This window comes from Scyliorhinus torazame, chromosome 2 (genome assembly GCF_047496885.1).
Source record: "Scyliorhinus torazame isolate Kashiwa2021f chromosome 2, sScyTor2.1, whole genome shotgun sequence".
NCBI classification, from domain to species: Eukaryota; Metazoa; Chordata; class Chondrichthyes; order Carcharhiniformes; family Scyliorhinidae; genus Scyliorhinus; species Scyliorhinus torazame.
Window position 1 is genome coordinate 334,811,658 of NC_092708.1, and position 26,194 is coordinate 334,837,851.

At 45.3% G+C, this 26,194-nt stretch overlaps 1 protein-coding gene across 4 annotated transcripts in view; it reads right to left on the reverse strand.

Moving 5' to 3' along the window:
- kif26ab (kinesin family member 26Ab) overlaps positions 1 to 12,613 on the reverse strand; it is a 287,692-nt gene extending 275,079 nt beyond the window's left edge. Inside the window, exons 1-2 of one of the 4 annotated variants that reach the window (XM_072489866.1) lie at positions 11,913 to 12,612; positions 7,479 to 7,727 (exon numbers count right to left, since the gene is read on the reverse strand). In XM_072489866.1, the coding sequence (XP_072345967.1) occupies positions 7,479 to 7,727; positions 11,913 to 12,041 (378 nt within the window). In that variant the 5' untranslated portion in view covers positions 12,042 to 12,612. Of the gene's footprint in view, positions 1 to 7,478; positions 7,728 to 8,151; positions 8,297 to 11,912 lie in introns of those variants that run through there. The other 3 variants (XM_072489859.1, XM_072489874.1, XM_072489881.1) reach the window with 3 other exon arrangements.
- Positions 12,614 to 26,194: the final 13,581 nt, after the last annotated feature.

Genomic DNA, 26,194 nt, shown 5'->3' on the forward strand with positions numbered 1-26,194 from the left:
ATTAATAAATTCATTTTCTATGTGATTGAAACATTGTGCTAATTGTGTTAAAAAGTAATTATAAGCATTCAACTCATCAAATCCTTTTAGCAGGTTGAAAGTGATGCTGCAGTTTTTCATTTATTGTACTGTGTAGCTAATTATACATTATGGATTGTAAATACCTTGAACAAATTGCAGTTTACTCCATTGTGTTCTTTGTTTGAACAATCCATATCTAATCAATACATTATTACTACTTTACTAATAGAAACTGAGAACCAGCCATATTAATCCACTAAAACCACTCAGACATTTCTATGACACTGTTTAAAAGACTTTTCATGATTTCCTTGTAAGTGGTTTGGAATCCACGGCACAATCTATGTAAGACACAGATTACACAAGAGACTTTGAATGACTGCACAGTGCATTATACTTGAGAGTTCTACCTAGCCTATAAAGTAAAGCTTGAAACAAACTGGGTGTACGCAATATTCCTTTTGTGCACTGCACTCTGTTACCCGTGTAAGTCCAAATTGAATCATGAATTCTATGAAACAAAACAGTGCCTTACAAAAGGCCCAAGTGTCAAAAAGTTAAAGTAAAATGAAATTAATAATTCAGTGCTTAAATATAATGTCCATAGGATTATATCATCAATTTCAGTGATTAAAAAAATCAGTACAATCTCAGCTTCAGATGAGATGCTCTACCCAGATACAAAGGGTGAGTTAGGCTTTAATGATTGAAAAGAAAACATTCTCTGCTCATTATGTGAACTTCTGAAGGATATATTATTTGGTTAAGTCCCCCTGTGGCCTAAGGCGAATGGTGAAAGGTTAATAAAGACTTTAATTGCACCTGTCTCTAAAACTGTGACATGCTATAATAGCAGTTTCCCATCTAACTTTCCTTCAGGATTTACATATGGCATTACCGTTTCTCCTAGAGTGCTTAGACAAACAGGTTATTGTTCTGGATACTTAGGTAAAAAACATACAGTGAAGGCTGAAATGATTTTGACTCGATATACCCTGTTTAACTGGATATGCCAACTGAGGGCAAAATACTTTTGACTTGCAAAAGAGAAAGGTTGGGACACATTTATGTTCAAAGCATTTTAAGCTATACATAAAAGTGAAATTGCTGCACTATATAATTCCATGACCCATAAATGTTGCAATTAAAAGATTATTTAGTAGCAAACTGACTAAAAAGCACTGGAATCCAAATCTGATTCATTTTAAAATTTCACAGCACTACACATAACTTTGTCTGTCAGCAACAAAAGTAAATGCTCCACAACAACTGAAGTAACAGTTTCAGATGTCCCATATTATGCACATTATACAGTAACTGTCATAATTTTAAGCATTAAAAGTACTATTCAAAATGTGTAAACTAACCATTGTTTAGTGAAAAATAGATTTGGAAGCTCCAATATAGCAAATTAAATATACAGGGTGGGATTCTCCGTTAGCCGACGCTGAGATCAGCAAAGGCGGTTAGGGGGAGAATTGGGTCCGATGCCAAAATCGCAGCAGGCGCCGATTTGACGCCAAATCGCAATGCTCCAGCACTTCGACAGAGACATCAATGCGTTCCGGAATGCACATACAGTAAACACTGCTTGCATAACAGTAGCAGGCCCGACCCGGCATTCTCTGGGGACACTGCGATGCTCCGCCTCTGATGGGCCGAGTTCCCGATGGGCCGGTTCACTTATGCTTTTAAAAATCGTGAACCCGGCGTGACGGCTGCTGAGGGAGAGAGAGGGGGTATGGACAGTGTCCAACATTGCCGTAGTTTGCTGACAGTTGTGCCGCTGGCCGGGGAGAGTACCGGGGGGGTGACCAGGAGGTGGGTTGTGGAGTTGGGGTGGACGGACATGGAACAACATTGCCGCAGCTTAAAAGGCAGCCAGGCAGCTGTGCATGCTTGACAGCCCACTGTGAACTTAGGGCCAAGGGTCGTATGTGTCCCCCCCCAAGGTACCCCCCCTGGGTGCCCTCTGGCCCCAGTCAACCCATCAGCTCTATGGGCGCATTCCAGCAGAACCAGTGCCATCTTTTTGGCTGGGATGAGTATGCGTGGGGAATGTAATGTGTATGTGCGGCTGCAGCTTGTCAGCCTCCCGAGTGTCAATCACGGACCTGGTGAATCCATCACCGTTTTTCATTGGAATCGATTGTGTTCCACATCGCACGGGTGATGTCCCTTAATAGTAGCGGAATCGGTCGCGGTGTGGTACCGGTTTTTCTGTTGTGAAAGTCCACGAATTCTGCGCTGGTGTCAACACTTAGTCTCAGAAACGGAGAATCCCGTCCCCTTTTCTTAATGCTGCAAGTCTAACTTCCAAATCTCATGCTTGTACATTTATTCCACATTAGCATGTCACTTGAAACTGCCTCCAACATTTGTGTTGCATTTGTTCAATGTTCTATGAGCTGTAGCCTTGCACAAAATGTTAAGCTTACACTAAATGTCCATTCAGGAAAGAGAGCATCTCCTGCAGGTATTGTCTACACCAGCTTAATGTATGTCTTTGTAGATTGCAAGCTGTACCTCACCACCACCTCCTTCGACCTCTCACTATCTATCGGTAGCTTGTCCAACACCCAGTAATGGATGAGCAGAAATATACAACCAATTATTATTGGAAGGTTTGAAGCCATTGCCTTCAGTCCATGCCACATTCTTCATTCCCTCACCAACTATTCCAGCCCTCTCCCTGGTCACCGATTGAGGCTATATTAGGCTGTTCACAACCTCTGTGCCATATTTGATTCCAAGATGAGCTTTCAACCATTTATCCACGTGTCATTAAGACAGCCTATTTTCACCTCCATAACATCACCTATCTCCACCCCTGCCTCAGCTCTTCTGCTGCTGTAACCTGCATTCATGCTTTTGTTTTCCCAAGAATTGACCATTTTAGTGTATTCCTTGGTTGGCCCCTCAGTTCTAACTTCCATGAAACTGAGGTCATCCAAAATTCTCCTGTCTGTGTTCTAACTCACACCAAATGTTGTCGCTGATCACCCCTGTGCTTGCTGACCTAAAATTCTCATCCTTATTTTGAAATCCTTCCCTAGCCTCACCCCTTCCCATCACTGTCATTTTCTCCAGCCCCACAACCTTTCGAGATATTGGCGCTCCTCTAATTCCGGTCTCTTGAGTATCTCCCACTATTGGTGGCTGTGCCTTAAGCTGCCGAGGCTCTAAGCGCTGGGCTTGCCTCCTTTAATTGTTTCGTCTCTCCACCTTGCTTTCCTCCTTTAACACATTCCTTAAAATCTGTCTCTGCTTGACCAAGCATTTTAACATCTGCCCTAACATCTCCCAATGTGATTTGGTGCCATATTTTGTTGTATAATGCCTCTGTGAATATCTTTGATTACATTAAAGGTGCTGTATGAACACAGGTTGTTATTGTTAACATGCAAGTTCCAAAAGACATTCAGTACTTAATCTGCATGGGTATTGCTGACTGATGTAAAACTTTGCATCCCAATTATATCCCTGTAATATTCCCAAGTTCGTGAATAGCACAAAGCTGGGTGGGAACGTGCGTTGTGAGGAAGATGCAAAGTGACTTCAAGAGGATTTGAACAGACAGTGTTTGGCAAGATCATGGCAGATGGAAAATAATGTGTAAACATCCACTCTGGTAGAAGCAACGGGTGTGCAGAGTATTTCTTACATGGTAAACGATTAGAGCGTGTAGATGTACAAAGGACAGGTGTCCTCGCCAATAAAGCAGTGAAAGGTAACATGGAGGTGTAGCAAGCAATTCGGAGGCAAGAAGATTTGGATACAGGAGTAGCGAAGTCTTACTTCAATTGGTTAGAACATTGGTTAGATGACATCGAGATTACTGTGTGTAGTTTTGATCCCTTACTTTAGGAAGGATATTATTGCCATAGGGGGAGTGCAAGTGGGTTCACCAGACTAGTTTCTGGGATGGCAGGATTGTCCTCTGAAGAGAGATTGGGGAAACGGGGCCTGTATTCTCTATAGTTTTGAAGAATGAGAGCTGATCTCATTGAAATCTACAAAATACAGGGATAGGCCGGGTAGGTGCAGGTTTCCCCTAGTTGGGGTGTCTGTAACCAGGGGACACACTTTTAAAATAAGGGGGAAGCCACTTCGAACCAAGATGAGGAGAATGTTTTTTATGATCAGAGAGTTGTGCTTCTTTAGAATTCTCTATCACAGAGAGTTGTGGAAGCTCAGTCATTGAGTGTGTTTAAAGCAGATTGACAGATTTCTAAATACCAATGACAGAAAGGGATATGGGATAGTGTGGGAGAAAGACATTGAAATGGATAATCAGCCATAGAATCATAGAATTTACAGTGCAGAAGGAGGCCATTCGGCCCATCGAGTCTGCACCGGCTCTTACAAAGAGCACCCTGCTGAAGCCCACGTATCAATCCTATCCCCGTAACCCAGTAACTCCCACTTAACATTTTTTGGATAAAGGGCAATTTAGCACGGCCAATCCACCTAACCCGCACATCTTTGGACTGTGGGAGGAAACCGAAGCACCCGGAGGAAACCCACGCACACACGGGGAGAACGTGCATACTCTGCACAGTGACCCAGCCGGGAATCGAACTTGGGACCCTGGAGCTGTGAAGCAACTGTGCTAACCGCTATGCTGCCGTGCTGCCCATGACTGTATTAAATGGCGGAGCAGGCTCGAAGGGCTGAATGGCCTACTCCTATGTTCCTCTTTTCATTCAACATCACACAACCTACATGAGGTCAATAGAGAACAACCTACTTATTGAAAGTACAATTTTACTAAACCATGACAGATGTTGCCATACATTGACGCTCCTAGCTCTCTTTTCAGATAAATAAATCAGTGGGCAAGAATAAGCAACACACAAGTGACAAACGAAAGGTACAACTTAATTCCCTTACCCAGCTGCATGAGCTCCTCATTGTAAACTGTTTCCCAGTTTGCTCATCCTAGTCTATCTTATCTGTGTTTGTCACCAACCCTCTTTATTACACTATATAAGCCTTTATAACCCACAACTGATTCTGTTGTAGATTATGACATTACTTCAGAAACAGATTGTGGACAAAAGTGGGTGGGAATGGTGCTATTTTATAATATCTAAGAGTAGGAAAACTATCAAAATCTGAAATTCTTAAACTAATCAGGAGTATCACTTACTGTGAACTTTAAAACTATGAACTCTGTTCATTTGAAAAATATTCGTACACATTATAAGGAATTGAGTGGAGTTATTTTAAAGTTTCACTTCACCCGTTAAGCCCAAGCTTAATATTTTTTTGAGAGCTTCTTTAAGAAACAATATTTTGTTGAGGGCTACACGAATATGTCTTTGTAAGACTTAACTGTCTAATTTATCATAGACAATGAATTGAAAATCTCGTAGCAAGTAATGAAAAATGGAGAATAGGCTCTTTTCAGTGGCTCGTCAGGACAGAATGCAGACTTACTTCAAAACACCCCACCCATCATACCCACCCACCAGCACCAAAGAGGATTCGGAAGCTGGTATAAGGTATTTTCAAAGCCATTGTTGAAAGATCCCATGATTATTATGGCAAACAAAGGAGATCCATTCATCCTTTATTTTGTTAGGAGGAACAGCTAGATTATTGGAGTTTACATTATCATAGACTCTTTAGCTTCTTTCTCAATAGAAGCTGAATGGATAGTTTAAAACCACAACACAGTAAGGCTTCTTGTGAAGAACATGTGGTTTGCTAAACTTCAGAACAAAGCAAAATCAGCTGGAACCCTATGTAAACGTAACAGACTAAGCCACTCAGTTAAAAAGGGGTTATTTGGCTTGCTGCTGTAGACCTGCACTTTTGGCAGTAAATAAGACAGTCTGCTTCCCGTTCAGAGGTCTACAGAAATGTATTTTATCAAGTAAGATCTGCATTCAGCCATACTCCTAATGCGCACCAGACTACATGCAGAACTTCTTTTCATCTTTACAAAAAGTACAAGAAGGACCTTGTCTGAATCAAAATATGTTACCATCGAATGTGGGACACTCGCGGTTTCTTTCATTGTGAAGATGAACACAATATTGTGATGTGTTTTGGAAATAAAGGCCAAATGTATCATTCAACCCTGCCCTAGTCCACCAGCAAAACAGGAGAGACCACACAGGGTGGGCCTTGTGAGAAAGGCCTCCTCACCTGTACACCTGCTTGTGAAGCATTGCCTTTTGCAGAACGTGTTTTTTGTTTCTCGGGTGGCGAGACTCCCGTTTATGTGACATGGACGGAGAAAGCCTCGATTATGATTAGGAAGAATTTCCTCATTGTGCACCGCTCAGGCAGAGCAGTCAGTGGAGTCGGCAGACAGGACAATGGTGGAAGGTAACCTTTATTGACAGTTAATGGCAGAACGGTAGACAGGACATTTAGCCTTAGCAAATGAAACTTTAGCAAATGAAACAAGACCTTCGGCGCAGGCGAGATCAAAACCTGATGTTGTGTCATGAAATAGGGCACAATAAACGTCCAGGGACCATAAATTCTGGCCACGACAATGACACAAGGTCGCTTCAGTGTAGATAACATGCGCTGGGGTTTAATTTCCTGTTATGATGTCAATTATTGAAAGACCCGAAGAAAAGTGTGTGTGTGTGTGTGGGGTGGGGGTGACATTATTATTGCCGCACAATGTATGTTTTTGAATGTTTGTTAAAGGAAAGGAGAGTTTTCCTATTGGGGGAAACTAGATATCACCCCCCCCCCCGCCCCCCTCCTCTTTAAACTTCCTACATTTCAATTATCCAAAAGCAAAGGATGAACAAACACAATCAGTGCCAATCGATGGGAGGAAATTGGTGCCTTTCCATCCAATCAGACCTACATCCCAGCAGAGGAGTGGCCGATTGCCTGACCTTCAGTCAGCTGAATCCCAGCACATCAGACACATCTCGAACACTTTGCCTTGAGTCACTTTCCAACCACCGCTGGCATCACATCACGTCCAGAACAACTCCAGCCCCACCTATAGGGGGCTGGCTGCGTTTTTTTTTTAAGGGGGATCTTCGCCTGTTTCTAACTGCTGTGGGAAATCTCCCAGATGGTAAGGGTGGGCACTGCCCCTCGGAGGTGCCTCAAGAGGTGCCAGTGCTGCTCACGTGTCCGTGGGTCCTCTCCGCCCCTCTCACTGCGGTCTCTGGGAGGTTTGTGTTCAAGGCACCGGTTTTCCCTCCACTTTGTGAATGATGTGGGGGTCAGACTAACACACTGAACCCGTCCCCCAGGCTCATCGCTATGGGCTATGACAACGTGAGGCCATTGCTAAATAAGACCACTGCAATGAAAAGGAGGGTTTCTAAAGTAGGTCAACACAAATTAGCTCCAACTCTAACAACTCGTGTAGCTTTAAGCTGGATGCTAGTTGTTGGGAATAGCCATAGAGAGAGGCACTCAGACAGACTGGTGGGGGTTATGCATACACACACTGATAATTGAACTCGTACCTTGATGGACCCGGGGATGACGAGCTTCATGGCTTGTCGTTTGAGTTCTGTCAGCTTGAGTTGGCAATTGTTACACCAGGCTCCCTTCTCTTCCTTCTCGAAGGTACAAGACTCCGTCCCGGACACGGACCCTGCTCCCTCGGGAGCGGGTCGACTCCCACAATGGTCTTCCTCGGCCGCCTGAAATCTCTTCCTGGGACCGGATTCCAGGGGGTTTCTCGCCTCCCTGCCTGGGCTGCCTTCCAGCACCTGTGAAACACACCCGGACAAGACACATTGAGATGGGCTGGCCACTTCCTTCAATACCATAGGCCTGAAGTGGAGGGGTTAAACTGTTAACATCTACCTTCTCTTCGCCTAGTCTAAGTGTCCCATACACACACTGCAGTCGGCCACTCGTTAAAACATTGCTTCAAATTGTCTTGCAAAAAGTTCAGTTTGTTTAATGCCAGTGAGCGTGTTGCTGTGGGGTTACTGTAAACTCCGCAGTGTTAACAAGTCCAATTGATTCGTTGACATTGGGGAGCATTAGTACATGTGTCGTGCTGGCGATCTGCGCCTCTTGTTTGTAAATGCACCCTTACAGCGCTCAAATGAGCTCAGGTTTACGGTGCAGCTCAAACCCATAGATAGCCCCTTGACCCAAGTCCAGTAAGGCAGCCTTGTTACTTACCGCCTGTCTGCGGCACTCCGGCTCCACCCCGCGAGCTTTACTCCCTGGCATTTTGCTTAAAGTCACTTTCGGTTATTGCAGGAACACATCCAAAGCAAAACAGTTATTGCGCCTGGTCCTGACTCCCGGCTGGAACGTGTGGATTCATCTCAACAGCGCCAATACCGCTCAACCGACCTCCTGAGCAGCGCCAGGATCGCGCCAGTGCTGTTAACCTGCCCTTTATAAACCTTCCCAAATATCCTTGAAAAGTCTAAACAGGTATTTGTTTATTCTGCTCTTCCACATCCATGTCCGAAAGGGGACGAGAGTAAGTTTGAGTTTGAAGTTAGTGTGGGGTTGGGGGAAAGCGTGCCTGCTAGTGGGTGGAGCACAGAGTGCATTTAAACCACTGATCGACCAAGGGCTTGCCGTGACTCACTTGACACCAGTAAAACTGCTCCCACACCCGCCACACAGCCCTGACACAACTTTCAGCCCACAATCCTGACTTCCAAAAGGCATTCTCGGCACATGCCACCATTTCCAAGGACAAAACTACCTGGAATTCTTTCTAATCAAAAAGCCCTCAAATGCAAGCGGGGATTTCTGTGACGAACTGATTTTCGGAGTGTGTGAGGGTGTCAACAATCTCCGGTTCTGTTGGGGCAGTGACGGGAAAAGGGAGATTTCAGATCACCCCCACCCCCACCTCCCCCCAGAGCAGGCGGGTTCCCCCAGAGACAGCAAGCACTACACCACTTTACTTGGTTCAGCTTTGACGATGATCTAACTATTCATAACTGGCCAAGATTCAAATTCACTTGGCAGCTGCTTTAACTCGCTTCATCCGCTGAATAGTAAATAACTTGTTCTTAAGATGTCGAACGCTTGATCACAATTAATAGCTTTGGTTTAGGTTAATACCGAGGTTTGCTCAAATAACGTTGTTGGATAATGTACAGTAACTCTAGCCCCTCGCCAATACCAGCAAACAATCAGAACTATTTTAACAAACAAAAACTGTCTTTCTTAATCTGAACAATTTATTTCTAATGTCAAAGTCGATTTAAACTCCTGAGACTCGTCCTCTTACAGTCGTGTGTGTGTGTGTGTTTTGGGGGGCAGTGTTTTGACCGCCCCCCCCCCCCCCCCCCATGTTAGTGGGGAAGTTGTCCCAGCTCCCCAGTCTCCCTCCGCTGTAGTTACAGCGCCACTTGTTGGCCAGAATTTCAGGATGTGCAGAAAGGTCCAAAAATCCTCAGGAAACACAGCGCTGCCTGCTTCGCAAGAACTGAGTGAGTTTGCGGACACCAGGAAAAACCCTGTTCAGAATTCGCTCAGCCTGGATGCAGTCAATGCCTGTCTGGCTCGGTCTCTCAGACAACGTGCGTTGTCTAAGTTGGGAGAAGAAATAGTCTATACACGGGGAGGAAGAAAGCAGTACTGATAACAGTATATATCAGTACATGGTAGCTTGTGAGAAAGACACTCGTTTTGAAACATACAATTCTGGATTATTTGCAAAATGATACCACACTGGCGATTTCCATTATTTATTTTTGGGGGGGTTTGGTCTTGACCAACGTTTACAGAATTCAGGGAAAGTACACATTTAAAACTAGGCAGAAACGCAATGAAATTTGGGTTAATTAAAATCCATCAGGTTGGGATTTTGGGGGGGGGGGGGGTAAGTGCTCTCTGTACTCATTCACTCCGAATCTTAATCTGATCGTTAATACTTTCTTCACATGGTAAATCTGTCAGAACCAACATTAAACTGGAGAAACTTGGGCAACTGCCCAGATTTCAGTGAAAATACTTCAGCGCGGTTATTAAAGAGTCTTTCAGGTGGTTCCTCCAGTTCAGAGGGTGCAGACTGAGCACGGATTTGAATGGGCAATTCCTTCATGTTCGCCACTTTGCCCCCCCCCCCCCCCCCCCCAGTCAATATGCAGCTGAAGTGACTCCTGTGTGTGAGGGAGAGGATTGCAATGGGCAGGGCTTCGTGGTGGAAGACGCTCAGCAAAGGGTCGGAGGTGTGAAAACGCAATGTGGAAGGTTGTGCCGGGGTGCTGCGGTTGGAGGAAGCAGAGGTCATGGTCAGATAGCTGTCAGTGAGGGCGAGGTACAGTGAGGCGCTCGACTGCTCCAAATAGGAGGACGCTGCGTTTCAAGTTACGCGCCTTTCTAAAAATAACCCTCACTTTAGCTGTATCGCGACTCCCAGGTCTCAGAAACAGAAAACTACACACACACACCCTCAACCCCACAAAACGTCTGCTAACAGCAAACAGTTAGCACAAACGGGCTTCTATATGTGTGATGAGTTTAGAGGGATGCAGACTTTATATCCATTCAGAATGTATAAGAAGCCCATTCATAGATTTAATGATAAAAAGCGACCTCTGGCTTAAAACATAAAAACAAAATAATGCAAAGGGGGAAAGTCCTAGGAAGTCAGCTTCAGCTCGGTCACAAGCACAAGACTCAGACTGATCAAATCCCTTCCCCCCCCCCCCCCCCCCTCTCCAGGACAGCCTCCTGGATTCCCTGCCAACTCCACCGGGGCATTGTGGCAAACAATAATTGTGTCTCTCAAACGCTGAGTTGGAGCAAAGAGCGAAGGAGAAAGAAGCTGCTCACCAATCTGGGTCAGGGAGGGGTTGGCAGCTCTGCGCGCCCCCGAGCAGCGAGCGCGCCCCCGGCTGACAACCCCAACTGCACGCCCACCCACTCTCCCCACACACACACACACTCTGCACATGTGCACCCCCCCCGATCCGGCTGTGTGTGTGGGGGGGGGGGGGGGGGGGTAGGGGGTGCGCCCCCGAACTCCCCGGCTTTCTGATGCGCGCCGCCGAGCTGCCCCAGTGTGCGCGCTCCCCGGCGGGGATGGGAAACTGTGCACATCCCCTCACTCCCCCCTGTACACCCAGCAGCTCCACCTCTGCACCTTCCCACCTCCCGACAATCTCGCCTCCGGAAATGGGCTGGAGTTGCTCAATCATTCATTGAGAGTTGACAGCGCGGGCGCTTTGTGACTTGCTGCATGTGTGTGGTATGGAAACAGCTGTGAGTGAGCACCGGGCTCTCCGTGTCCCTCTGTGTCTCTCTCTCGCTGTCTCTCCTGTGGTCAAATACCTTGAGAAGTTCAAAGCAAAACTCCCCAGCACCAGGCGGTGGAGCAAAAATCTTTAAAGAAATGTGATCTAGGGCAGCACGGTGGCGCAGTGGTTAGCCCGGCTGCCTCACGGAGCCGAGGTCCCAGGTTCGATCCCGGCTCTGGGTCAGTGTGTGTGGAGTTTGCACATTCTCCCCGTGTCTGCGTGGGTTTCGCCCCCACAGCCCAAAGATGTGCAGGGTAGGTGGATTGGCCAGCTAAATTGCCCCTTAATTGGAAAAAATGAACTGGGTACTCTAAATTTATTTGAAAAAAGAAATGTGATCTGCCCTCGGATGCAGTTTTGTCTAAGCTGGTGTCTGGAGGCTGGGGTCGTTCCCACCGCAATGCCTAAAGCTGTCCATGTCCCCGGCAATAAATAATAAGCAAACCGTGCCTCTGCTCACCCAGCACACACCAACACACAGTCCAAGCAACACATTGGAAAGTTAGCCCCGAAACACACACACACACACACACACAAAAACGCATCCAGAACACACACTTCAAACAATGTTTGACTGTAGTGGCCTTTTATTAACTGAAGGCAACTTGAAGGGGATCGCTTTAAAAGTCAGGTCACTGCCTCGTGTTGCCAAAGGTTTTATGAAACACTCACCTTGCGTTTTCTCCTCAAGAGGTGACTGGTGAATCCGAATATAATGTCAGGGTCCAGGCAGAATGTGCCGATTTCCAGCAAGTTGGCGTTTTTCCTGGGAGGGCACTCTGGTGCTGGTTGTGAAGACATGATGGTGCGCTGCGATATTGCAGCTCGCTCCCCGAGCCGCGCCCTGGTACGCGAGACGCCTCATTCACTATCTGGTGAAATATTGGCTGCCAGCGCTTCTTCCATAGCCGGGCACGCTGCACCCCCAATGCCGCTAAGTCTGCAAGTCAGGCGAGCTGCGCTCTCTCTTTACCACTCCCCTCAAGAACGTCCCGCCAAAGTAACCTATTCCAGCAGGGAATCTTCTGGCATCCACTCGTACCCCTGTATGCAGAAACATCAATATCCATCAGCAGATCTTCCTCAAGGCTCCCCTTCCTCCGGTTCCCTTCTACCCGCAGCGTGTGGGGAGGGAAGCGTTCAGTACGCCGGGAAGAGATCCTTTGGGTCTCTCTCTGCCTGTGTTCTGTGTGAGGGCGATCCACACAAGATTGAATGTTCCGCTGTGGACTGAGAGAGATGGAAGAATGAATTGCAGTTGGAGCAATGTTTTTGTGTATGTGTGTCTGTGGATGATGGTAAGTTCTCCCCACATCACATTATTCACTAGTTGTGACTTTTTAAACTGTGCTAATTGTTGCCTGACAGCCTGGAATTCTGCCGCTCGACTCCCAGTGACTCCAGAGAAGCCAATCCCACTGTGAGCAGATAGGTGACATAAACCACTGACAGGGTGAAATCACACCGAATCATCCATTGAGCCAGAATTTCTCTCAGAAACATACCCATCTAATTCCATCTCGCCCTTCAGAATTCCAATCGGAATTGCCAGGAAAAAGAGCATGTTTATTGGATGTTTTGGTTAATTTGTGATAATCGAACAGAAAAATCAATTATGTTCTGATTATAGCAAAAGTATTCTGCATTCTACTTGGTTCATATCTTCATTCATTAGCATCTCCTGTCAAACTAATGGAGAGAGATGATGGGGCTGTTTAATTTTGTCCAATTGCTGTACAGCATAATTTACTTTTTGCACATTATAAAGTAGCACTTTAATACGAAAATAATCTAAGGCTGTTGCAGTGGCATGCTCTGTCAATTATTTATCACCCAGGAATATCTGCAGGATACTTTCCAGGAGGAAATGGTTTAGGGGTTAGCGCAAAGCTGTATGTCTGCTCCACGGAAAGCTGGGCAAAATGATAACAGGGCAGCGATCTCAAAGTTATTAACACTGTCCGCATTTGTTGTTCCAAATAAAGCAAAACATCAACGAATCGATTACGCACAAAGCCTATTAGAGCAGATAAAGTCCATTATTTATATGTTTTGAAAGCGATCCTCAGACATTAACATGAGTCTGTTAATAAAAATCTTATCACCAGGACACAGAGGAGTAGTCTCCAGATAACCAGACGGTCATTACCTTTATAATAAAGACATTTGTGTCAGTGATTTAAAGAATGCCACTTTTCCCATTTGGTGGATTTGCCAGCGCTGCGTGAAATATGCGATTTTGGTTGGCTGATTGTTTATTCAGCAGTCACTTAAGTAAGTTGTCTATAGATAGGAGTTCTCTAGTCATTGTTCCGACTAGAGTTTGACTGAAGGTGAACTGAGGGTATGTGTTATAAGCCTCGCCTTGTCTCACTGTAGACCTATAATAAAGTACTTGTGGGATACAAGAAGGACAAAGTCCTGCCCTTAAGTTGAACGTGTATTGATTTAATGTAAAAGCCAGCATTTGAAGAGAAAAAACAAATCCATTCGTTCCGCTGCCACCCAATGCTTCCGTTTCACACGAGAAAGAATGTCAAGTTTAATGAGTCTGGGGGCGAGCAGAATTAGAACTGGACATTTGCACAACTTAAGCCTCCACTAACTTAGGCTCTGTCTCAACTCACCAAACAACTTCCTAACTTTCGACTCACTTAGCAATTAGTCAGAAAGTAGCAGATGGTAGTAACTTGGGGTAATTAGTTGAACTCTGACAAACTCTGATAGCATTATGACAATTAAAACTTGCCCACACCCCTCCCAGTCCGATCGATCCCACTGGTCACTCTGCCCAGTGTTGATAATGAAACACAAACAAGGACAGCATGTGTAAGCCTTCCAGTAATTGACTGCTGTTTCTTGAGGGCGGCGAGGGGGGCGCTGAATCTAAACAGGAAATATAGCATAAGCGTGAAATACTTAAAGTGCATATGTTAAATATTTAATTAAATGTGTGTGCAATCCACAAACGCCGTCTTCCATTGGTGTAAAGACAAAATGAGGGCTTTACTCCCTTGTGCTACAAGTTGAACTTCACTCCTAAATCCACACGATTTGCATCGCATGGTTACTGTACTCTGTAGCCGGCTGTACAATTTTACATTTAATTTGCTAAGATTACAATAGATTGCGGTCTAGAGGACCCTAGGGAAATCTGCGCGATAGAACCCAAGAATCCATGAAATTCAATGTAATGCACTAATCATGGACGCATTATGGTATTAATTGCTATAATGCTTACTTGTAATCCTATCATAGGATACAGAACACACTTTCGCTGAAGATGAATTAGATTTAGAGTAAATTAATAGTATATATTCAGAATCCAGGCTGTACATATCCCGTGGTTCAGCCTTTAACACAAGGCAAATATAATGCAGCCCTCATGTAAAAGTCAAAATCACCATGAACGTTCCTCGACAGACAGAAGTATAAGAGACGTGTTAGAATTTCACTTTACAAGAGGCACACAGGCCACATAAACGATAATTAGAATTCGTTGTAAAGATGATTTATCGTGTCTATCATCGTGGTTGAAAAGCCTGGGTCACCGATGAATGCTGATGAAATTCCAAAGATCTGCTCCCTAAAGACTCCCCGCATCTGTTGTCCTCCAGGCTGGAAGGGAATGGCCCAGGGCGCGCATCTTATTAAAGCTAGATCAAAATGTCGACGTTTTGTCAAGCAAAATAATTCCTCGTGCAGCGAAAGTGTGCCATCTCAATATGGTCATAGTGAAAAAGAAGAGTTCAGCGAATGTTCAGGATGGCTACCTCTTAGCATTTAGCGCATCAAAATGGACTGTTTGACGCGATTAATTATTTACAGCATTTAAGCCGGCCTCGCAACAGGAAATGTGGAAATATTAAAAGAGCATTTGAATATGTTTGATGATCATATTCAAAAGTCCCCCCCCCCCCCCCCCCCCCGGCCAGGCCCGAACGTTTCTCCTTCCTGGAGTTTCAAGCCGGAGATGTCTTTGAGTTTGTCCACAGCAGGACCGTGAAACCACAGCCACAGGTCATGTATCGCTCCCCAATTATTTTTCTCCCAATATACAATCAACGTGAAACAAATAATGGGTGAAGGTCACAGGATGGCGGAAGACTGACATCCACTAATGAAAGATCAAAGTTGCACTCGGTACTTGTTGGAATTGTTTGGCATGTCGCTGCTTGTTCCCGGCCTTTCAATTTCCATTTTCAATTTGCAAGTCATGAAGAGATAGACGGGGAAGAGTTTGTAATCCACCATCCCGCCATTTAATTCCTGTCAGCCTAATCAGGTTGCTTTCACCCACAGCTGCCTTGGTGGTTTGGTTTGCAATGTTTCTGGAAGAGTGGGGATATCAATCACTGCAAACAAATATCTTCACTTTCATCACTGGTTTTCTCTATGCAGAGAGAGAAAAGGGGGCCGGGCTTCGAGCATTTTATTGCTCCCTTAATGTAGGGTTAAGTTTTAATAAAAGTTAAACGGTCTCTGACCCAAATTGATTTTGCGCAGTTATCCATGTCACAAGGAAACACGTTGGCCGGTGTAACTGCCTGAAGGATTTTGCTGTCCCTTGGCCCCCAGTGAGCGCGCCGTGAAATGCATTCAAAAGTGTGACATCGGAGGAACTATAATGACACAATGCAAGGCTAACCTCGCTTTAAGACGAGTGCTATTGCCATGCGCATAAAGCCCGGGGGGGGGGGGGGTTGGTGCTAACCACAAATTCAGTCTTTCTTTGGCAATTGCAGGAATGGAGTATGTAGCTATTTTCCTAATCACATTATCCATCTGAGCCAAGTCCAATTAAAACCACGCTCTGCCCCTCTCAGTGCAACAGACGCCCCATTTCCGTGGTGCCTGGAGCTCAGAGAGAGAGTGTGTGCGTGTCAGTGAGTGTGTGCAAACCCCAGTTCACGAAAGCTTCGGAGGACCCAGTCGATGCTAATGAAAAGTTTGAAAAATAATTAGTCTGTGCATTCATCAAAGCGACACGAATTATCCTCGGAGCTCAGATAGTGAATAAACACGGACTGGCGACAGGTTGACGGTTCTGCTGAGCGCTGTTGGATTCAGCACCATGGCCAGCGCCACAAACCCGATCTCTCATCCCCCCTCCCCCCGCCCTGCTCAATAAGAGTGTTGAAGCATTAAATGTTACGACCTCCGTAACCCAGAATGCTCCGACTGCATCCAAGCGATTATAAACAATCAATTATGGTGTTTAAATATTGCGTTTACGATCATTTAAATTAATGCTTTTCCAGTGAAGGGGTATCTCTTATGATAAATCTGCAATACCTTGCATCTCCCCTCTCCTTCAATGTTGATTCCAGCAGAGATTTGCTCATGTTTGGTGCTGAAACTAACAGTCTTTATACAAATATATTTCCTTAGTCATCAGGGTATGTCTCCCAATAGCGGCTCTCATGTTATTCCAATTCATCTCTATCATGTCTACTCATTGAGGCATCTTTGTGTGCTTTCCTGGAGCTCCGGTTCAAACATTCGCATGGAACTGATCAGAGGTGGAGTGAAACGGAATTCTGCCGACTAGGTTAAGTAATAGACGAGGAAGCGAGCAGGCCATCACAAATTCATGCTTTGAAGAGGGAGAGCAACCAGAGGCGGAGAAAGAGAGAGAGAGAGAACACAGGGAAGGTCATGAGTCAAGAGATGGGGAGTGAAGCTGGTGACAGAGACAACAGTTGGCAGATGTGATTTTAAAGGGACGGGGGGGGGGGGGGGAACAAAACAGCGAAACGAAGAAGAGGTAGAATGAGACAGGAATAGAACAGTTCAAATGGTATGAGGGATCTGGGGAAGGTGCAAAATTTAAAGCAGATTAAAGCAAATCCTGGAAAAATATGTAAGAAGAAATGAGATTGGCGGGGAATGGCAGTGGAGTGTTCTTTTTATAATATCATTGGTATATTTTAAGTTAATTTTTGCTTCATTTGCATCATGGATAAAGCAAATTGTTTTTGCTAGGAGCTGGTGTTATAATGACATTGTTTGGTGGAAATTCAAAGCCAGCCATTGGGAATGAGCCTGGGGAAACAGGAGGAAGAAATAAAACCAATTGTGAAAATGTTTTTGAGGTAAAATGGTTAGGAATGATACCCGGGCACTCTCAGGAAAACCTGATTAACCCTCAATAAATAATTGAAAAGGTGTTGCAGGCAGGATGGAATGGGATTTCTGCCCTAACTGGTTTTAGGATAATGGTGAAGCTTTTAGAAAGAATACTTGTCACTATAATTACTTGGCTGGGGAGATGAACCGGAATCTGAGATAAAGCAATTTACACTTACTATTGGGAGAGACTTGTAAAGCAGTGCGCATTAAGAACCCAGTGGGAGACACATTTCCATGGCCAGGAGGACGCCAGATGAGCTGGTCTCAAGCTCTCACTGATCTCGCGAAATTGTCCAGTTTGCTCTTTGTAGCTACGGAGAAGCACACCAAGTCTACTTAGTGTATCCTTCTGACCCTTTTGCTGTGGTCAGAACTTCATTATATGGACGATCATCAGTGCAAACTGCTGCAACACAGCACCTTTGTGCAATAGTCTATTTAATACATCAATCCACATTAGCAAATATAAACTTAAACTGGGTATTTCTTTCTTTTTCAGGATACGGCCATTGCTGGCAAGGCCAGGATTTATTGCGCAACTTTGATGGTGGGCCTTCTTCTTGAACCACTATTCATTATACTGTCATTTTTTTTTCCAATCAATGCACTTCGGAGAGTCATATGTAGGCTAACTTGCTACAGCCGTAATGGCTGAGGTTATTCATGAACCTTCTCACCTTGCCCCTCGCCTCAGGTGTGGTGATCCTCAGGTTAAATCACCACCAGTCAGCTCTGCCCCCTCAAAGGAGGAAGCAGCTTATGGTCACCTGGGACTATGGCGATTTTACCTTACTTTACCTAAACTTGCTATTCTAAAGGATAAAAGTGAAGCAATTGTATTTTTGTGCGAATGCAACAGCTTCATGATGATTTTTACTGATGTCAGCTTCTTTTATTTCAATACTGTTAAACTGTCTTCAAATTCTGAAACTGACGTGGTGGGATTTGAACTCACATTGTTGGATGATAAGTGAAGGTCTCTGGATTAACAGTGTATTAACAAAACCACTGTTACTCTGTTCTGTTAATTATTCAATCAGACAAGTCTTTAAGTATAGGTGATATACAACATAGATAAACCAGTGTGTAATCACACACATATGACAGAGCAATAAAACAGACATTGAAAAGACAAATGAACAAAAAGTTAAATAGAGTCAAGAAGATAGGGAATTAAAGTCGAATATAAAAACACAGCTAAAACATGTACAATTTGGAATAAAATAAGGTCTTAAACTGAAGGGAGGAAGTGAATTATTGTTTGTTGTTTTGTTTTCAGAACAAACAAAAGATTTGCGCACACAGTGAACCTCTCAGAGATGAAATTGGCAAACTAGCTCTAGAAAAGTTCACAGTGGTTGAAATTTTTATTGTCACAAAGCCAGACAATAACAAAACAGGGAAATGTGTAGAGAAGCCAATTAATAATAGAGAAATGCTTATTTTTTAAAAACTGAAGGCAAAGAGAGTAGATAAGGCAGCAAGACTAGGTAATGTGCACACAGAGGACTACATTTTGCCAACTGCCTGGGAATGAACTGGGATTTGGAGGGCCATAAAATGGTGATGGAAGGCAGGGGGTTGGGAAGGCGGGGGTTGGAACGCCCATTGTCTTCCAACTACTACTTCCACCATCTTGCCAGTGGTGAGGAAGGTGGCAGACAACCGTCCCACCTAGAAGACATTTGACACAATAGCTAATTTAGGGCCCCCTTTTCCTTTTCTGGGAGTTTATCAGTGACAGGTGTGCCCTCTGCCATTTGGAGTAACCACCAGCTGAACCCTGAGAGCAACCAAGTGAGCTTCGGTGCAGCCTCTTATTCACACATTATTTGGCCCACAGAGGGGTCCCTCAATAGCAATGGTGACCCAACAGCAATCTTCCAGCCCCCTCTCCAAGCCCTGCCTCACCATCCTTGGCATTTCCAAATTCCCAGTTGAGCTTTTGAGATGGCTGAGCTGTTGGCCTTCCAACTGGCCATCAACTCCTGGCAATGGGGTAGCTGGCTTTATGGAGAAGGCCTTCCTGGTGTCAACCAATTAGTTGCCTTTTGCCCGCAAACATAGTGCCAGGCCATGCAGCGCACCAAAACAGGATACCGCCACCACCAGGCTCCTGCTTCCAGGCTCACCAGCAGGACCTCTCCTATGAAAACAAAATTGTGGCCAGAAATCCCTAAGGATTGGATTGGATTGGATTTGTCTATTGTCACGTGTACCGAGGTACAGTGAAAAGTATTTTTCTGCGAGCAGCTCAACAGATCATTAAGAAGGGTAAATGGGAGGAGGAGTTGGGGGAGGAGATCGAGGAAGGTCTGTGGGCTGATGCCCTAGGTAGGGTTAATTCCTCCTCCTCGTGTGCCAGGCTCAGCCTGATACAATTTAAGGTGGTCCACAGAGCGCACTTGACGGGGGCGAGGTTGAGTAGGTTCTTTGGGGTAGAGGACAGATGTGGAAGGTGCTCAGGGAGCCCGGCGAAACCATGTCCATATGTTTTGGTCATGCCCGGCACTGGAGGGGTTCTGGAGAGGAGTGGCGGAAGCAATATCTCAGGTGGTGAAAGTCCGGGTCAAGCCAAGCTGGGGGCTAACAATATTTGGAGTAGTGGACGAACCGAGAGTGCAGGAGGCGAAAGAGGCTGGCATTCTGGCCTTTGCGTCCCGAGTAGCCCGGCGAAGGATCTTGGTAATGTGGAAGGAGGCGAAGCCCCCCAGCCTGGAGGCCTGGATAAATGATATGGCTGGGTTCATAAAGTTGGAGAGGATTAAGTTTGCCTTGAGAGGGTCTGCGCAGGGGTTCTACAGGCGGTGGCAACCGTTCCTAGACTATGTCGCGGAGCGTTAGAGGAAGGTCGGTCAGCAGCAGCAACCTTGGGGGGGGGGGTGGAGGGGACGTCCTGGGAGGGGGGGGGAGGGGGGGGGAAAGGGGGAGACTGCCTGGGAGGGTGGATGAGCAAGAGATAACATGAAGGGTTGGGGAAACTGGCACATACGGGTGAGGGCCAGTGTACAAAGCTGTGTAAATATATCATTTTGCCATGTATATATCTTGCTCTGCACGATTTCTCGGGGTTTTTTTTGTTACGGGGGGGGGGGGGGGGGGGGGGGGTTATTGTTAGTAAGGGAGAAAAATTGTGTTGAGAAACTTTAATAAATATATATTTTTTTAAAAGATCATTAAGTACATGAGAAGAAAAGGGAATAAAAGAAAATACATAATAGGGCAACACAACATATACAATGTAACTACATAAGCACTGGCATCGGATGAAGCATGCAGGGTGTTGTGTTAATGAGGTTAGTCCATAAGAGGGTCATTTAGGAGTCTGGTGACAGTGGGGAAGAAGCTGTTTTTGAGTCTGTTTGTGCGTGTTCTCAGACTTCTGTATCTCCTGCCCGATGGAAGAAGCTGGAAGAGTGAGTAAGCCGGGTGGGAGGGATCTTTGATTATGCTGCCCGCTTTCCCCAGGCAGCGGGAGGTGTAGATGGAGTCAATGGATGGGAGGCAGGTTCGTGTGATGGACTGGGCGGTGTTCACGACTCTCTGAAGTTTCTTGCGGTCCTGGGCCGGGCAGTTGCCATACCAGGCTGTGATGAGCCCGATAGGATGCTTTCTATGGTGCATCTGTAAAAGTTGGTAAGGGGTTAATGTGGACATGCCGAATTTCCATAGTTTCCTGAGGAAGTATAGGCGCTGTTGTGCTTTCTTGGTGGTAGCGTCGACGTGGGAAGCATAGGGTTTGAAATTTTGCAGGTATTAGACAGAAATATTAGGTATTAGTAATTATAAAATTGGAGTAAAACCAGAGGACTTAAAATACCAAATATTATTTCAATTTTTCTTGAAAAACAAATTTAATTTGTTTGTTTACTTTCTATCCCCTGATGCCATACATCAATCCTCCCCAAATGATTGGACAAGCAATCTGTTCCCAGGGCCTTTATAAATTCATCATGTAACCGCAAATCCTGACTTAGTCGCCTTCAATTCTCCCTCATTACACTTGGAGGTAATATCCCAAGACTACATCGTGCCAACCTTTATCAGCACCATGAATATGAATCATTCTTCCCCTCAATTTGTTTCTTTCTTTTAATTTCATAAGGTGTAATAATCATGGTATTCATACCAAACTACGAGAAATAGCCTCATGTAATGTTACAAACAAGCTTTAAATTGGCAGATATTAAACATAAACTAAACTAATGTGGTTATTTATTTTAATTACAGCTAAATAAAAATAAGCACAAAAATTCAGCAAATACAAGAAGTGTAATTATATAACTAAATATGAATACACAGCAAGAAAAGTCAATAATGGGTGAATTATAATGTAATCAGAAAAAAGTTCTTCAACTAGAACATTTAAAAACCTCTTCATTTCAAAACTACTGATTACTGGATTGTGTTAGTTCCTTTCCTCATACCCCTTTCAATAACAGCATAGCAATGAGCAAGTATAAAGCGAGTACTCAATTGAATCACTTAACAGAATTACAAAAGAATGTAATGATGGAGGTTCACTGCACAATGGAGACCATTTGGCCCATTCTGCCTGTACAAACTCTTTGCTAGAACAATCCAATACTAACCCTGTTACTCTACTTTATTCTCATTGCCTAGACATTCCTTTGATTTAAGTACCCATCCACTTTCTTTTAAGAGATGCAAAAATCTCTGCTTCCACTGTTCTCTGTGAAAAATTATCCATGCTCCATCAACTCCCTGATACAGACATTTCTCCCAACTTATCTCTTCACGCTCTTAATGGTTGTATTTAAACCGATGACTCCTCTTCATTAACTTCAGGCCAAAATAAGTAGCCCATCCCTATTCACCCGATCAAGACTTCTGTCAAATCTCTTCCGAGTCTTGTCTTCTCTGTTCCAGTAGAAATAGTCTTAGTATCTGAAGTCTCTCTTTATACTTAATAACATTTTTAGAATGAAGCACCAAAAACTATACACAAAAGTCTAAAGTCTAATTGTGGCCCAATCAAAGACTTGTATAAGTTTATTATCATCAATCTATTCATTTTTATGTCCCATGTCACTGGTTTAGGAAATTCAAAATGCAATTGAATTTTTAAAAACGTTTTATCAACCTGAATTTGCATTTTTGGGGAATCGAATCTACTCCTCAATCCCTTGGTCCCTATCATCAGCATTCCTCCATATTCCAATTCCTCATGTTCCTTCCAAAATATATTACGTTACACTTTTTCTCATTTGATTGCATCTGCCGCATGTCTGTCCATTCCACTAATCTATCTGTGTATCCCTGAAGCATTTCACAGTGCACTTTGTTCTTTTCCCCACCAGTTTAATATTGTGCTCCCCTCTGCCCCAAGTCCAAACCATTTATGTTGGTTAAGAACAAAAAGTGAAGGCGCAGAAGACCCCGAGGGTGAGAAGGGTGTTCCTGGAGCGATGCAGGGATAGGGGGGGGGGGGGGTTCGTGCTGCCTAACCTCTGTGGGTATTATTGGGCCGCCAACGTGGCGATGGTGCGTAAGTGGGTGATGGGAGGGGGGATGAGGCGGCATGGAAGAGGCTGGAGATGGCGTCCTGTGTGGAGCACGAGCCTGGGAGGCACTGGTGACGGTGCCGTTGCCGCTTCCTCCAACGAGGTATACCACGAGCCAGGTGGTGGCGGCTACCCTCAAAATTTGGGGGCAATGGAGACGTCACAGGGGGGAGGTGGGGGCCTCAGTGTGGTCCCCGATTCGGGGGAACTACCGGTTTGTCCCGGGGAGAATGGACGGAGGGTTCCTGAGCTGGCCCAGGGCAGGTATTAGAAGGATGGGGGACTTGTTTGTGGACGGGAAGTTCACGAGCCTGGGTGAGCTGGAGCAGGCGTTCGGGCTCCCCCCGGGGAACACCTTCAGATATATGCAGGTAAGGGCGTTTGTTCGGCGGCAGGTGGTGGAGTTCCCACTGCTGCCGCCACGCAGGGTCCAGGACAGGGTGCTGTCGGGGGTGTGGGTTGGAGAGGGGAGGATCTCGGCAACGTATCAGGTGATGCAGGAGGAGGCCTCGGTGGAGGAGCTAAAGGGTAATGGGGAGGAGGAGTTGGGTGAGGAGATTGACGAGGGGACGTGGGCGGATGCCCTGGGGAGAGTGAACTCTTCCTCCTCTTGCGCGAGGCTCAGCCTCATACAATTTAAAGTGCTGCATAAGGCTCACATGACCGGGGCAAGGATAAGCCGGTTCTTTGGGTGTGAGGACATGTGTGTTAGATGCTCAGGGAGCCCAGCAAACCACACCCACATGTTCTGGCCGTGCCCAGCGCTGGAGGACTTTTGGAAGGGTGTAGTGAGGGCGGTGTCGAGGGTGGTAGGTTCCAGGGTCAAGCCGGGCTGGGGGCTCGCAATATTTGGGGTGGCAGAGGAGCCGGGAGTACAGGAGGCGAAAGTGGCCGGTATTCTGGCCTTTGTGTCCCTGGTAGCCCGGCGAAGGATTCTTCTTCACTGGAAGGATGCGAGGCCCCCAAGCGTGGTATCCTGGATCAATGATATGGCGGGGTTTGTTAAATTGGAGAGGGTGAAATTTGCCTTAAGGGGATCGGTGCAAGGGTTCTTCAGACTGTGGCACCCGTTCCTAGACTTCCTGGCAAACGTTAGAAGATGGTCAGCAACAGCAGAATCCCGGGGTGGGGGAGTTGGTTGGTTCGTTTTTCTTGAGGGGGCGTGTATATTTGCCTTTGTGTTGATAAAGGCTGTTAATTTATTATTTATGTATGGGGGGGGGGTTGTTCTTTTCTTTCTGTATTTTGTTGTTGATATTTTGTGAAAATTTGAATGTAAAAATTTTTTTAAAAAACAAAAGTGAATCCAGCCAGCACTGACCCTTTGGGGATACCATTTCCAATACTTTGTCAATCTCAGCAACATCTCCAGCCCAGATGAATAAAGACGAACATGTAACATCTTAATTCCTGTTCCTTCTGTCAGTTAACTCTTTATAGACCATGATTATAACTGGGGAAATGCTGGTTTGTATGGTTTAGTATTATACTGAACAGAGCCTTTACACACAAGGTGATCAGTGGGCCTACCAAAATCAGAAATTCATCATGTAAGGGGAATTACAAATTTGAAAACTATCCCACTATATTTCCTCTTGCTGCAATACCTGCTCAAAGCTCTCTAAGAATAGGCAGAGGAATGACTCTTGAGATTATTTGTTGATTCATTTGATTCGTCAGCAAAAACGTAGAAATCAGAGAAGGCGCATCACAGATCCATTGTTAGTGTAAAGCAATCACTTAGTGTACAGATTGCTCTAAGAAACTTCTCAAATTCGAAAATCCATATCAGTGTTGACATGCTTCTGCAGGGGAATGGTTGGAGAGATTCAGGCCATCATTTCTTTTCCTGTGCTGATGATGACGTTTTTGAATGCAAGTGTTTTTTTCCTGCCAGGGATGAACAAGCTGCAGATGAAGAAGCTGAAAGAGGCCAAGCTATAAGCCATCATTTTCACGACAAGGCCCCAGTAGCAATAACTTGAAGGCCAGGTTCGTGCAGTTGCTCCATGAGTTGCTTGAGGTTTAGGTGCTGTCAATGGCAACAGAGAAGAGGAAATAAAGTCTTAGGAGCTCAGTGGTCAATGATATAGAGGCTTCTACAATCATTTGTACATATGGAAGGAGGCCAGCCAGAGAGCCAAAGACAATCTAATGATCGCCCCTTGACATTCAATGGCATTGCCATCACTGAATCCCCCAATACCAAGTCCTGGGGATTACCATTGACCAGAAACCAAACTGGAATAGCTATATAAATACTGTGGCTACCAGGGCAGGTCAGAGGAGAGGAATCCTGCGGCGAGTAACTCATCTCCTGACTTCCCAGAGCTTACAAGGCACTAGTCAGGAGTGTGATGGAATATTCTCCACCTGTCTGGATGAGTGCTGCTCCAACAGCACTCAAGAAGCTCGCCACCATCGAGGACAAAACAGCCCACTTGAGTGGGCACTCAGCCAAATCTCCCATTCATTGCAAGGGAACCGGAGAATACTGCTGCCGTGAGCGGATGGAGAATCCCGCCCTTAATCATGGAGAAGGTGTCTGAATAAGTCCTGAATTTAAACATGTTGAATAAGCAGAAGCTTTTTTAAAAAAATATATTTTATTCAGATTTTTTGGCCAAACAAAACAATACAAAGGTTTTCCTTTTTACAACAGTAAAACAGTATAAATAACAGTGGCGTTTTTTAACAAATAATAATATATAAACTAAATGGCAACTGCCATATCAAAAATAATAACTCTCCAAAATAAAATCAAACAGTCCAATATACTTAGCCTAGGACAAATATTTATACAAAAACACCCCTGTGGACCCACCCGGGCCCTCCCCCCCCCTCCCCCCTGGGTTTCTGCTGTCACCTTCCCATTTCTTTTATCGTTCTGTGAGGTAGTCAATGAACGGTTGCCACCGCCTGGTGAACGCTTGCGCCGAACCCCTTAGTGCAAACTTTATCCGTTCTAGTTTTATAAACCCTGCCATGTCATTTATCCAGGTGTCCACGCCCGGGGGTTTTGCTTCCTTCCACATAAGCAATATCCTTCGCCGGGCTACTAGGGACGCAAAGGCCAAGACATCAGCCTCTTTCGCCTCCTGCACTCCCGGCTCTTCTGCAACCCCGAATATAGCCAACCCCCAGCTTGGCTCGACCCGGACCCCCACCACCTTCGAAAGCACCTTTGCCACCCCCACCCAGAACCCCTGTAGTGCCGGACATGACCAAAACATGTATGAGTGGTTTGCTGGGCTTCTCGAGCATCTCCCACACCTATCCTCTACCCCGAAAAATTTA